General features: G+C 42.9%; 1 protein-coding gene across 1 annotated transcript; it reads right to left on the bottom strand.

The window, feature by feature from the left end:
- Positions 1 to 11,078: 11,078 nt before the first annotated feature.
- LOC149977439 (GTPase IMAP family member 9-like) lies at positions 11,079 to 13,558 on the bottom strand. Its single transcript, XM_090199014.1, has 2 exons — positions 12,938 to 13,558; positions 11,079 to 11,207 (listed from the first exon to the last, which is right to left on the bottom strand). The coding sequence occupies exons 1-2, from the start codon at positions 13,556 to 13,558 to the stop codon at positions 11,079 to 11,081; spliced, it is 750 nt and encodes a 249-aa protein (XP_090055140.1).
- Between the last annotated feature and the right edge of the window lie 1,541 nt (positions 13,559 to 15,099).

Genomic DNA, 15,099 nt, shown 5'->3' with positions numbered 1-15,099 from the left:
TTTTGTGAGACATTGCCCTACCAACTAACCTCACCACTATTCCACTACTGTGGCCCCGTCTGATCCTACTCCAGGCCAGCGGCCTGGGAGGAGGGGACACTATAGTTCGAAACATCTTGCAACTATTCTGCAGTAAAATCTCATACACCCAAGTACTTCTCTGCAGCTGCCACCACAACATCTGTCCTCTATGATTTACGTTCCATTCCTGCAGTACAATTGACACCATGACACCGTGGCCAATTCCAATTAAATAAGGACCCATTTAAATGAAGTGTTACCGATTTTATTGTATCTTTTTTTATAAACAATACAAAACATACACATACAATGCAGTCGACTCTACGGAGACCACAGTATAGGCTAGTAGACAGCTAAGCTACACACAATGACAGCTAGCTACATACAACGAAAGCAGTGGTCGGTGCTACCGGATCCACAGGCAGTACAGCCCAGGCTACTATAGAACACACAAACCTGTAGACGGTGTTACTAACATTATCTAAAAAGACCGGTACACACAATAAAAGCTAAAGTGAGCGATACTGAGATCACATGCCGCCTAGTAGCAGACAGCTGGCATAATGTAAGCTACAGTAAAATCAGTAGTCCACACTCCTGAGACCACAGAGTGAGTAAGATTTCCAAAGTATATTACATATAATAGCAAATAACTTAGAGCAGAATGTCCTACCAGACAAATCCCACATTTGCTCGTGGCTAGATTGGCTGAGAGAAGGTAGGCTACTGACTGAGTTGGGGATACAGACAAGACTTTAAGGTCACCTCTTCAGTGTTTCTCTTCAGTCACACAGTAGCCATATCATCCTCACTTGTGGTCTAAGAGAGCTTCATGTCTGATCCTAAAAGAGACCAAATGTGTGCTGTTGTTTTTTGGGGGGACTTTGGAACAAACATCACAGCTTGATGTGATGGCACCATTATAATTGAATATTATGCTACAAGTGTCAGTGGAAGGTCTTGTCCTATTGGATGGAGATGGAATCATGACCCTGAGTTGCTATTAGAGTTGGCACAATGACATAGGAGTTGCCATAAGAGATAACATGACAACAACCAAAGTAGCCACCCTTTGCCTTGATGACAGCTTTGCACAATCTTGGCATTCTCTCAACCAGCTTCACCTGGAATGCTTTTCCTACCGTCTTGAAAGAGTTCCCACATATGCTGTACACTTGTTGGCTGCTTTATCTTCACTCTGCGGTCTAACTCATCCCAAACCATCTCAATTGGGTTGAGGTCGGGTGATTGTGGAGGCCAGGTCATCTGAAGCAACACAACAGCCTAATGACCAAACAATTGACCAGTCGACTAATTAGGATCAGCCCTACTACATTCCACCCAAAAGACTGGATCCTAATTTGCCTTTAACTGGAAGCCAAGAGAGATTAAGATACATTCAGTTGACATTTATATGGATAGAGCAATGAAGGTCGAATCTGGCAGCCCTGTTTTGAGCGAGTTATAGCTTTTTTTACCATGTATTTTTCTGCTGCAGATATTTTGCTCCATACGACTGGACAGTACTCTAGGTGTGATAGAACCAAAGCTTGAATCACCCGATTCAGAGTGGTGCATGTCACATACTCATAATTGTTTTTCTTGTCATGGCAATGCCCTTAAAAAAAAAAAAGGAAAGCTGCACACTCTAGGAGCTCAGATGGAATAATTGAATAACCAACGTTACGACAGCCAAGCTGTCTTCATCAGGGTGTCAGACCGCTTATTCAATTATTGCATCTGAGCTCTCCTGATCTGTTTCAAGTTTACTCCTTTAGCCAGTAACTCGCCTAAACAGGTGTGTGTTTCTTCCGCCTCCAGAATGGCAACGCCCTTACCCATTTTAATTACAATGTTATCTACAGTGCATTCAGAAAGTATTCAGACCCCTTGACTTTTTCCACATTTTGTTGTTACAGCCTTATTCTAAAATGGATTCAATCGTTTTTATCCGCTCATTAATCTACACACGATACGATACCCCATAATGAAAAAGCAAAAACAGTTTTTTTAGAAATGTTTGTATTCAAAATAAACAGAAATATCATATTTACATAAGTATTCAGACCCTTCAGTACTTTTGTTGATGCACCTTTGGCAGCGATTACAGCCTTGAGTCTTCTTGGGTATGACGCTACAAGCTTGGCACACCTGTATTTGGGGAGTTTCTTCCATTTTTCTCTGCAGATCCTCTCAAGTTCTGTCAAGTTGGATGTGGAGTGTTGCTGCACAGCTCTTTTCAGGTCACTCCAGAGAGGTTCGATCGGGTTCAAGTCCGGGCTCTGGCTGAGCCACTCAAGGACATTGAGACTTGTCCCGAAGCCAGTCACATCTGGAGGAAACCTGGCAAGCATCCCTACGGTGAAGCACGGTGGTGGCAGTTGTCTTGGCTGTGTGCTTAGGGTCATTGTCCTGTTGGAAGGTGAACCGTCACCCCAGTCTGAGGTCCTGAGCAGGTTTTCATCAAGGATCTCTGTACTTTGCTCTGATCATCTTTCCCTCAATCTTGACTAGTATCCCAGTCCCTGCCGCTGAAAAACATCCCCATAGCATGATGCAGCAGGTAGCCTAGTGGTTAGAGCGTTGGGCCAGTAACCGAAAGGTTGCTAGATTGAATCCCCGAGCTAGTAAAAATCTGTCGTTCTGCCCCTGAACAAGGCAGTTAACCCACTGTTCCTAAGCCATCATTGTAAATAAGAATTTGTTATTAACTGACTTGCCTAGTTAAAAAAAGGAGAAATAAATGCTGCCACCACCGTGCTTCACCGTAGGGATGCTTGCCAGGTTTCCTCCAGATGTGACACTTAGCTTTCAGGCAAAAGAGTTCAATCTTGGTTTCATCAGACCAAATAATCTTGTTTCTCATGGTCTGAGAGTCATTTAGGAGCCTTTTGACAAACTCCAAGCGGGCTGTCAGAAGCCACTCCTCAGTAAAAGGCGCATGTCTGGCCACTCCACCATAAAGGCCTCATTGGTGGAGAGCTCTGTCAAAGTAACCATTGGTTTCTTGGTCACCTCCCTGACCAAATACCTTTTCGCTAATTGTTCAATTTAGCCAGGCGGCCAGCTCTAAAAATAATCTTGGTGGTTCCAAACTTCTTCCATTTAAGAATGATGGAGGCCATTGTGTTCTTGGGGACCTTCAATGCTGCAGAAATGTTTTGGTACCTTTCCCAGATCTGTGCCTCAACACAATCATGTCTCGGCACTCTACGGACAATTCCTTCGACCTCATGGCTTGGTTTTTGCTCTGACATGCACTTTCACCTGTGGGACCTTATCTAGACAGGTGTGTATCTTTCCAAATCATGACCGATCCATTAATTTACCACAGGTGTACTCCAATCTTCAATCAAGTTGAAGAAGCGTCTCAAGGATGATCAATGAAAACAGGATGCACCTGAGCTCAATTTCTAGTCTTAAAGCAAGAGGTCTGAGTACAAGCATTTCCAAAACCCTGTTTTCACTTTGTCATAATGGGGTATATTGTCTAGATTGAGGAGGATTTTTATTGATTTAATCCATTTTAGAATAAGGCTGTAACTCAACAAAATGTGGAAAAAGGGAAAGGGTTTGAATAGTTTATAAATGCAATTTATTATGTTCAAACCAGGATAGAGGTGTGTCTAACATGACTTCATCGACAAGTTTATTTGAGGATCACCAGCAAGCATATATCTTGGACCAAATAAAATACATTTTGTTTTATAAATATTCAACATCAATTTGTTCATGTTAACCCACTCAGACACTGTTCTTAGTTATTTCTGTTAAGTCATTATATACTGATGAAGTGCTATACATTGTTGAGTCATCAGCATACATAACCACTCTTGCTTTATTCATTACTGAGAGTAAATCATTAGTAAAGATGGAGTAGAGGAGTCGGCCTTGGAGGCTGCCTTGAGGGACGCCACAATGTAAACCTTTACTGTCTGAAAAGGTACTTTTAAATCTTTTTAGCGCCTTCTCCTAGATAGATGTAGTAGCTTTCCATGCAGGATAGAGCAACAGACATAAAATCATAACATTTTAGTTTACTTGGCAACAGTTCATGATCAATTACATAAAAAGCAGCACTAAAGTCTAACAACACTGCACCCACTAACTTTCTGTCATCCATACATGTCAATCATCTGTCATTTGCCCTAAGGCCATACTGGTAGAATACCATTCTCTGTATGCATGCTGGAGATGCATGCTTATCAGACCATTGCATGAGAAATAATCCTGGATTTGCACAGATGCACTTTTTTCCTATAAGTTACTTTATTGTAAACTATTAGGACCAGTGAAGGCATATTTTTTTTCTTCCATAGGTAGTGGAATGACCTTTGACTTTTTCCATATTTCTGGGCACACCCCACACATCAAGCACCTATAACAAATATGACAACTTGGGGTGAAGATGTGGTTTAACGCTAAGCAATTTGCCGTCAAGATTAGGCTACAATTATATCAGATCGTAAAATGTGGGACCTCCTGTAAAAAAAATCATGATGCGCTCACCCCACTATTTATAGTTTATTTTTGTATTATTTTGTAACTTATGTGAAGGAAAAACATTGTTTCGTGGTATCCAATTGTTTAGTAGCTACTATCTTGTCTCATCGCTACAACTCCTGTACGGGCTCGGGAGAGACGAAGGTTGAAAGTCATGCGTCCTCCAATATACAACCCAACCAAGCCGCCCTGCTTCTCAACACAGCGCGCATCCAACCCGGAAGCCAGCCACAACCAATGTGTCGGAGAAAACACCGTGCACCTGGCAACCTTGGTTTGGCACGCACTGTGCCCGGCCTGCCACAGGAGTCACTGGTGTGCGATGAGACACGGATATCCCTACCAGCCAACCCCTCCCTATTGACGCTAGGCCAGTTGTGCGTCGCCCCACGGACCTCCCGGTCGCAGCCAGTTACAACAGAGCCTGGACGTGAACCCAGAGTCATGGCACAGCTGGCCCCTAGGAAAAACATTGTTTTGAGCTCAAAAAGCAATAGTAGCATTATGCAAATCAGGGAACAAAATGAACCAATATGGTTCAATTGCAGACCGCAATCCGGGGCAGCTGGCTCTGCAGTATAGCGTCCACTGCGCCACCCGGGAGGCCCCTAGGAAAAACATTGTTTTGAGCTCAAAAAGCAGTAGTAGCATTATGCATTTAACATTTTGTAACACTATGAAACAGCACTAATAAACTTGACATTTACTCTAGTCCAACACCTCAAAATCGTATTACATAGCCTACAACAAACATATTAGAGTCAATTACAGAGTTACCAGTAATGCAGTTTACTGAACATTACATTGTGCTGCAGGGCCAGAGAGCATAGATTTAGGAAACTGCTGAGAAACTGCTGCTCCAATAGAAATATCTGATCAGGCCCCTCGAATGGGACAGCTGTCTAAGGCACTACAGACTCGGGTTCGATCCCAGGCTGTGTCGAAGCCGGCCATGGCCGGGAGTCCCATAGGGCGGCGCACAATTGTCCCAGCGTCGTCCGGGATAGTGGAGGGTTTGGCCTGGGGGGGCTTTACTTGGCTCATACGCTCTAGCGACTCCTTGTGGCGTGCCGGTGCCTGCAGGCTGACTTCGTTCGTCAGTTGAATGGTGTTTCCTCCTACATATTGGTGTGGCTGGCTTCCGGGTTAAGCGGGCGGGCGTGTGTTGTTTAGGAGGACGCATGACTCAACCTTCGCCTGTCCCGAGCCTGTTGGGGAGTTGCAGTGATAAGACTAGATTGCAATTGGATATCATGAAATTGGGTAAGATAAAAAAATTTATCTAAATCAACCTATTCAGCAGTGTCATGGTGGCATTAGCTACCTTGTTGAGTCTCCTGGTTTGGAAACCTCTCTGGCAGGGTCCTACTGTCATGGAGCTGGAGACCTAATGTTACCAAGGCTGTGATCACCTGGATTCCAGTCCCAGTCAACACCTGGATTCCATTCCTGGATTCCATTCCTGGATTCCATTCCAGTCCCTCACTCCCTATTTTAGCATGTCTAGACACCCCTCAAAGTAGTGTAGTCTTGGTTTTGAAAGCAACCCATATACTCTAGCACCGATTCCTTTCAAGGCCTCTGTGTCTCTCTCCCTCTCACCGACCAGGGCTGGAGCTAATCAGGTCTAACTCGTCTTCCTGTGGGTGATGTAACTTTCTGTAGCTACTGTCCTCTTTAGGCGATCCAGGAAGTGCGCAGTAAGAGTGACCCATCACTTTGCTGAAGGAACGCATGCTGTCCAACAACATGGCTTCTGTGGAGGATATCAAAGTACACACACCTTCACCAACACACACACACACACAGGTGGTTCAAGTACTCCAATAAAACATGTATTTGGTCTTTTATCTTTACACATATACAGTGCCTTGCGAAAGTATTCGGCCCCCATGAACTTTGCAACCTTTTGCCACATTTCAGGCTTCAAACATAAAGATATAAAACTGTATTTTTTTGTGAAGAATCAACAACAAGTGGGACACAATCATGAAGTGGAACAACATTTATTGGATATTTCAAACTTTTTTAACAAATCAAAAACTGAAGAATTGGGCGTGCAAAATTATTCAGCCCCTTTACTTTCAGTGCAGCAAACTCTCTCCAGAAGTTCAGTGAGGATCTCTGAATGATCCAATGTTGACCTAAATGACTAATGATGATAAATACAATCCACCTGTGTGTAATCAAGTCTCCGTATAAATGCACCTGCACTGTGATAGTCTCAGAGGTCCGTTAAAAGCGCAGAGAGCATCATGAAGAACAAGGAACACACCAGGCAGGTCCGAGATACTGTTGTGAAGAAGTTTAAAGCCGGATTTGGATACAAAAAGATTTCCCAAGCTTTAAACCTCCCAAGGAGCACTGTGCAAGCGATAATATTGAAATGGAAGGAGTATCAGACCACTGCAAATCTACCAAGACCTGGCCGTCCCTCTAAACTTTCAGCTCATACAAGGAGAAGACTGATCAGAGATGCAGCCAAGAGGCCCATGATCACTCTGGATGAACTGCAGAGATCTACAGCTGAGGTGGGAGACTCTGTCTATAGGACAACAATCAGACGTATATTGCACAAATCTGGCCTTTATGGAAGAGTGGCAAGAGGAAAGCCATTTCTTAAAGATATCCATAAAAAGTGTTGTTTAAAGTTTGCCACAAGCCACCTGGGAGACACACCAAACATGTGGAAGAAGGTGCTCTGGTCAGATGAAACCAAAATTGAACTTTTTGGCAACAATGCAAAATGTTATGTTTGGCGTAAAAGCAACACAGCTGAACACACCACCCCCACTGTCAAACATGATGGTGGCAGCATCATGGTTTGGGCCTGCTTTTATTCAGCAGGGACAGGGAAGATGGTTAAAATTGATGGGAAGATGGATGGAGCCAAATACAGGACCATTCTGGAAGAAAACCTGATGGAGTCTGCAAAAGACCTGAGACTGGGACGGAGATTTGTCTTCCAACAAAACAATGATCCAAAACATAAAGCAAAATCTACAATGGAATGGTTCAAAAATAAACATATCCAGGTGTTAGAATGGCCAAGTCAAAGTCCAGACCTGAATCCAATCGAGAATCTGTGGAAAGAACTGAAAACTGCTGTTCACAAATGCTCTCCATCCAACCTCACTGAGCTCGAGCTGTTTTGCAAGGAGGAATGGGAAAAAATTTCAGTCTCTCGATGTGCAAAACTGATAGAGACATTCCCAAAGCGACTTACAGCTGTAATCGCAGCAAAAGGTGGCGCTACAAAGTATTAACTTAAGGGGGCTGAATAATTTTGCACGCCCAATTTTTCAGTTTTTGATTTGTTAAAAAAGTTTGAAATATCCAATAAATGTTGTTCCACTTCATGATTGTGTCCCACTTGTTGTTGATTCTTCACAAAAAAATACAGTTTTATATCTTTCTGTTTGAAGCCTGAAATGTGGCAAAAGGTCGCAAAGTTCAAGGGGGCCGAATACTTTCACAAGGCACTGTAGATGTATAGATCAGGAAGGTGATCGAGGATGTGGCCCAGTTTGCGATCTCTGACCCTGAACCGCCATTGGATGAGCTCTGCAACCACATATTTGCCAACAAACCGCCCATGGAGGTCGGCGGGACCACCCCTGGGTCAAACTTACGTCTGTCAGCTAGACACACACACATGCACACACACACACCTGGACCAAACTATAGTCTATCAGCTACACATCCCCTCTGAGACACCAACCCCTGGGTGAAAGTCTACTCCTCTCTTTTCCTTCTCTCTTCTCTTCTTTTCGCTCATTAGTTCCCTAAACGCACAATAGGATATGAGCTTGTGACCCTGTAGGTCAGAGTTCAGTCTGTAGCAGCATTGTAAACCAGTTCATCACTTCTGAGCCTGTGATGTCACTGGTATTTATTCACAATATGTACTGTATTGCATATAATATGTTGTTTTATGTCAGAGTTGGTATTCTCCTGATACTGAGGGATCTGTCTGTGAATGGAAAGTTAATTGCATTGGGCAGGGTTTTGTTCCAGCCCAACACTAACACACCTGATTCAACATATCAACCTCTCATCCTCATCAATACTTTACTTAGCTGTATCAGGTGTGTTCATGTTGATACACTGTATGTCATTTACAAAGCTTGCACACCCTATATCTCTCCAGGACCAGGGTTGGCCACCCCTGGCTTGGGGAGTGTGTGGGGGCTCTGGGTTAAACCAAGTACTACTCTGTACTGTCGAATCAAATGTTATTTGTCACATGCGCTGAATACAACAGGTATTCAACCTTACAGGGAAATGCTTACTTACAAGCCCTTAAATGACATTGCAGTTTTAAGAAAATACCTTTAGAAAGTAGGAGATAAGAATAACAAATAGCAACCGTAAAATAACAATGGCGGGGCTATATGTAGGGGGTACCGGTAAAGTCAATGTGCGAGGCACCGGTGTCGAGGTAATATATACATGTAGGTAGAGTTACTAAAATGACTATACATATACATAGGCAATGCAGATAGTCTGGGTATCCATTTGATTAGATGTTCAGGAGTCTTGTGGCTTGGAGGTGGAAGCTGTTTAGAAGCCTCTTGGACCTAGACTCCGGTACTGCTTGCCGTGCGGTAGCAGAGAGGACAGTCTATGACCAGGGTGGCTGGAGTCTTTTACAATTTTTAGGGGCTTCCTCTGACACCACCTGGTATAGAGGTCCTGGATGGCAGGGAGCTTGGCCCCAGTGATATACTGGGCCGTACGCACTACCCTCTGTAGCGCCTTGCGGTCAGAGGACAGGCAGTTGCCATACCAGGCAGTGGTGCAACCCACTTTATGACTGTTTGTGTTTATTACGTTTTTCTGACCGACATGCTATTGTTGCACTTTGACTTGATAAACTTAACAGACACCAGACTGCAAGTAATGGTAGTCTATTTGTCTGTCCTGCTCTCTTCCTCTCCTTCTCTTCCTCATTGTCCGACTCCCTCGCTCCGTGAGGAGACAATACTGATGGAAGCACTGTGAAAACTGAAGCGTCTGTATGATCTGAACGACTGAAAGATTGTCGTACAGTTTGATGTGATTTGACCAAAGCAGTAAAGTTGGCGGAGACTTGGTGAGTGCATTTTCCCGCTCCCTCCGTCACCACGAATCTCAGAATGAACTAGTCATAACTCATAACTAGTGCTTATAACTGGTGTTTTATATATTTCTTTTTTTATTTCATTTAGCTAGGAAAATCAGTTAAGAACAAATTCTTATTTACAATGAAGGCCAAGCAAAAGGCAAAAGCCCTCCTGCGGGGATTGCTGGCTGGGATAAACATGACAACACAACATGACAACAACATGGCAGCAGCACAAAACAGGGTACAAACGTTGTTGGGCACAGACAACAGCACAAAGAGCAAGAAGGTAGAGACAACAATACATCACACAAAGAAGCCACAGCTGTCAGTAAGTGTCCATGATTGAGTCTTTGAATGAATAGATTGAGATAAAACTGTCAAGTTTGAGTGTTTGTTGCAGCTCGTTCCAGTCTCTTGCTGCAGCAAACTGAAAGAAAAGAAGAGCGACCCAGGGATGTGTGTGCTTTGGGGACATTTAACAGAATGTGACTGGCAGAACAGGATTTGTATGTGGAGGATGTGGGCTGTAGTAGATATCTCAGATAGGGAGGAGTGAGGCCTAAGAGGCTTTTATAAATAAGCATCAACCAGTGGGTCTTGCGACAGGTATACAGAGATGACCAGTTTACAGAGGAGTATAGAGTGCAGTGATGTGTCCTACAAGGAGCATTGGTGGCAAATCTGATGGCCGAATGGTAAAGAACATCTAGCCGCTCGAGAGCACCCTTACCTGCCAATCTATAAATTACTTCTCCGTAATCTAGCATGGGTAGGATAGTCAACTGAATCAGGGTTAGTTTGGCAGCTGGGGTGAAAGAGGAGCGATTACGATAGAGGAAACCAAGTCTAGATTTAACTTTAGACAAACATTGGCAGTTTGGATAGCTGAAGTTGATTTTTGTCAGCGTTAGACTTTGGTAATGCTTTCAACTTTGAATGGTCGTTCAATAAACTTTATTACTGTTAACTCTGTAATTTATATTTTTATCCTGTACACTCAATGACTGTGTGTGTCCTAAATTGAGGCCAGGAATATAGTCTCTTCTCTACAGACGTCCCCATGTCGAACTTGTTGTTCTCACAGATGAAGATACATGGCAACTTCCACAGAGCCGCCATGTTGAAAGACTTAATTTAATGTAGCATTTATAAAGTTACATTGTTCAAAAATCTATGTCTACAGTATATATCAATGATTTTACAGTCCACAAATTGGTAGTACCAATCTCAGATTGTCTCTTTAAATGAACAAGGTAAAATAGATTTAGGCCTACATGTTATCATATTATGTAAAGTGGTCACATACCTCCATATCTCACCAATGTTTTATTGTGACTCTGTAAATGAGTCACAATAGTTGGATAGTCCGCTAAAGATTTCTTCTCACAAAATTTGAGGCTGTACAATGCTGTGTTTCGATAGCCTCGTCTATCTTCATTAGGTGACCTCATGACGCCATCTTGTGAACAGCTACGGTGATGGTTCCATGGGTTCTCACTAGAATATTCCCTGAATCTGACTCCAGGCACACTGTGGGACTGTCTGTAGGGTCTGTGCCCGACTTTATTACCATGTGCTGCCGAGTGAGGGATGTAAACATCATCACTAAACGCACATATCAAAGCACTGTCAGAATTATGCATACAACAAATAACCTACATGACCAAACGTATGTGGAACATCTCATTCAAAAATCATGAGCATGAATATGGAATTGGTCCCCCCTTTGATGCTTAAACAGATTCCACTCTTCTGGGAAGGCTTTCCACTAGATGTTGGAACATTGCTGCCGGGACTTGCTTCCATTCAGCCACAAGAGCATTAGTGAGGTCGGGCATTGATGTTGGGTGATTAGGCCTGGCTTGCAATCAGCTTTCCAATTCATCCCAAAGCTGTTCGATGGGTTTGAGGTCAGGGCTCTGTGCAGGCCAGTCTCTTTGTGCACGGGGGCATTGTCATGCTGAAACTGTGAAGGGCCTTCCCCAAACTGTTGTCACAAAGTTGGAAGCACAGAATTGTAAAATTTCCCTTTACTGGAACTAAGGAGTCTAGCCCAAACTATGAAAAACAGCTCCAGACCATTATTCTTCCTCCACCAAACTTTACAGTTGGCACTATATATTGGGGCAGGTAGTGTTGTCCTGGCAGCCGGCAAATTCAGATTCGTCCATTGGACTGCCAGATGGTGAAGCGTGATTCATCACTCCAGAGAACGCATTTCTCTGGCATTGTGCATGGTGATCTTAGGCTTGTGTGCAGCTGCTCGGACAAGGAAACCCATTTAATGAAGCTCCCGATGAACAGTTCTTGTGCTGACATTGCTCCCAGAGGCAGTTTGGAACTCGGTAGTGAGTGTTGCAACTAAGGACAGGCGCTTCAGCAATCGGCGGTCCCGTTCTGTGAGCTTGTGTGGCCTACCACTTCGCGGCTGAGCTGTTGTTGCTCCTAGATGTTTCCACTTCACAATAACAGCACTTACTGTTGACCAGGGCAGCTCTAGTAGGGCAGAAATTTTACGAACTGTCTTGTTGTAAAGGTGGCATCCCATGGCGGTGCCACATTGAAAGTCACTGAGCTCTTCAGTAAGGCCATTCTACTGCCAATGTTTGTCTATGGAGAATGCATGGCTGTGTGCTCCATTTTATACACCTGTCAGCAACGGGTGTGGCTAAAAAAGCTGAATCCACAAATTTGAAGGGGTATCCACATACTTTTGTATATATAGTGTAACTTAGTATTCCAGAAGTCTAACTTTTAGCGAATACAAAATATAGGCTGCATCACATCCGACCGTGATTGGGAGTCCCATAGGACGGTACACAATTGGCCCAGCATCGTCCGGGTTTAGCCGGGGTAGGCCGTCATTGTAAATAAGAATTTGTTCTTAACTGACTTGCCTAGTTAAATAAACATTTAAAAAATGTAAAACGCTCTTAACAGTTTACAACTTAATGTAATTAGCTACAGTTGAAACCGGTTAAAAAGTTCTAGCGTACATCAGCTGACCGACTCTTCGGGAACATTAATGCGAATGTCATAATACACATAAAACTTGGTGGTCAAACACGGAAATGGTTACAGTCATTTTTTCACAATTCATTTTTCCCATTGGATATAGATATAAGGGTGGGGGCAGTCTGTAACCAGTATATAAGGGAACTAAACAGGACTGCCTCGTTAGAGCTCCTGACAGACGTTCACTATGGTGCATCAAGTTTGTTGGAACCTCTCCAGCACGCTGATAATTAACAATGATTAATTTAAGATTGGCTGAGTGTCCCTGTGTAAGTATTTCCACGACAGTACCCTAATGTCCCATGCCTCTCTGACGTTGAAGATGTCTCCATTATTCTGGGCCATCATATTTTCGATCTTCTGCAGGAGCTCAGCAACCTGTGTGCTGCCCTCTTCCACCAACTTGTTGTTGAAGTCATGGTATCTGTTCTCACACTTCTCCAGGAGCCCCTGGAATGCCTCTCCTGCCCCCTGAAGGTAGTCCTCGATCCTCCTCTGACAACTCAACAGGTCAGTACGGGTGAACAGCAGAATGGTCTGTCTCCAGATCCTCTCACCAAACAGCCTCTCTAATCGCCTGGAGGCACACTGGTTCCACTCTGGGTCCAGACACACTTGTACAACCAGCAGGAGGGCATGGGGACCAGCCTTAGGGCTGTTCCAGCCAACACTGCGACATGCTACATTCATGATACTATTACTAGTAGTAAGAGTAGCATCTTCAGTAGAGAGAGGGTCCCAGCCGGGAGTGTCCACCACTGTGACAAGTCTGCAAATGACAACCACCTTCCTCTGCTTGAGGCTCTCTGTGTTTGTTGTGGCATTAAATATTTGTTTCCCCAGGATGATGTTGCCAGCTGAGATTTTGCCAGATGACTGTTCACCAAACAAAATGATTTCCAACTCCGACATATTGCAAACTAATACGTGGTATTCTGAAGAAAGGTTACACAAATCCACATGAGCAAGTGTAGGCTATAAACAGACGTTGGTAGTTTGTTGCTTGTTTGGTGCAAAGTCATCACAATGAATGTGTATCTATTCTATTTAGTTCTAATGTAATCCTATTATACAGTTGAAATATAGGGCATAACGCAAAGGTTTACAGTCTAAACATGGCAAACAACAGTGGTAACCTGTCACGACTTCCGCCGAAGTCGGCCCCTCTCCTTGTTCGGGCGGAGTTCAGAGGTCGATGTTACCAGCCTTCTAGCCATCGCCGATCCACTTTTTAATTTTCCATTTGTTTTACACACCTGGTTTCAATCCCCCAATTACTTGTTCATTATTTAACCCTCTGTTCTTCCATGGTGTTTTGTGAGTGATTGTTTTTATGTATACGGTCCGTTATTGTGGGCTAGTTTATTGTGTTGTATATATTTGAATTCTTGAGTAAAGTACGTTCCTTACTCATATCCGCTGTCCTGCGCCTGACTCTTCCACACCAGCTACACACAGGTCACTTACATAACCTCCCAATGGCAGCCATTTCATATTGTCCCTCAGTGTCCTCTAATCACTCTAATCTGCAGTTGACTATAACAATTATTATATTACACGACAACACCCACATACAAATGCCTTTAAAAACTATTAGGCCCTTTTAGTAGCTCTAAAGTAGTCTGGCTGACACCAGCTCGTGTCACGTCTGCCTGACTAGCTTTACAGGTCTATGCCGACTGTTGTAGGGTAGTGGGATAGGACAAATGAAAATACACTGAAAAAAATCTTGCAAACCTGTCCTTTTAGTTTTTCAGCCTCCCAGAAGTAGACAATTGAAAGGATTTACCCACAAGGTACAATGGCAGACGGAGCAACAATCGTTTGTTTTACTTTTGTCCTAATAGGCTATGAATGACAGCAATGGAGCTGGAAAGAACACAAACAAATATGGGACCAGGCAAGGCAACTAGGCCCTTTAAAAGGCCCCTTTAAGTGTGGAACGTCTATCTGTGTAGTCTAATATATAATATGAAAAGTATGCCATGACATGGTAATGACACATTTTACTTATTGCTAAATTAATCTTGGGAAATAACAAATAGTAATGACTAATTACAATAATAATAATAATAACAATAATAATACATATTATTATTAGAAAACTAATTCACACATAATATTAATATCATATTTAATAACGACTTCACACATAATATTAATATAATATTTAATATTGTACATGAATATAATGACAGACATTTTATAACACTATAATATTAGTAAATTAATAACACTTCCATTAAAACCACAAGAGACATTTATTCATTTTCCACCCTTATAGATATAATGTCGCCCATAGGGGATGGCTGCCGTTTTATGCGGTCCTAACCAACTGTGCTATTTCGTTCGTTTTTTTTCGCGTTGTTTAAAAAAATAATTTACACTTATTTTGTCATCGCTTCTGTTATTTTACTGTTGCTCGTTAATTATTTGTTATATTTCAAATATTT

This window comes from Oncorhynchus mykiss, chromosome 15, assembly GCF_057628025.1.
Source record: "Oncorhynchus mykiss isolate SJ-2025 chromosome 15, ASM5762802v1, whole genome shotgun sequence".
NCBI lineage: Eukaryota > Metazoa > Chordata > Actinopteri > Salmoniformes > Salmonidae > Oncorhynchus > Oncorhynchus mykiss.
Note: the sequence above shows the minus strand (reverse complement) of the source record. Positions and strands in the feature narration are given on the sequence as shown.

Coding starts and splice junctions, on each gene's coding strand:
- LOC149977439 (XM_090199014.1), bottom strand. CDS start 13,558: ATGTCGGAGTTGGAAATCATTTTGTTTGGTGAACAGTCATCTGGCAAA. Junction 11,208..12,937: donor GAGAGGCATGGGACATTAGG/GTACTGTCGTGG, acceptor CTCACTCGGCAG/CACATGGTAATAAAGTCGGG.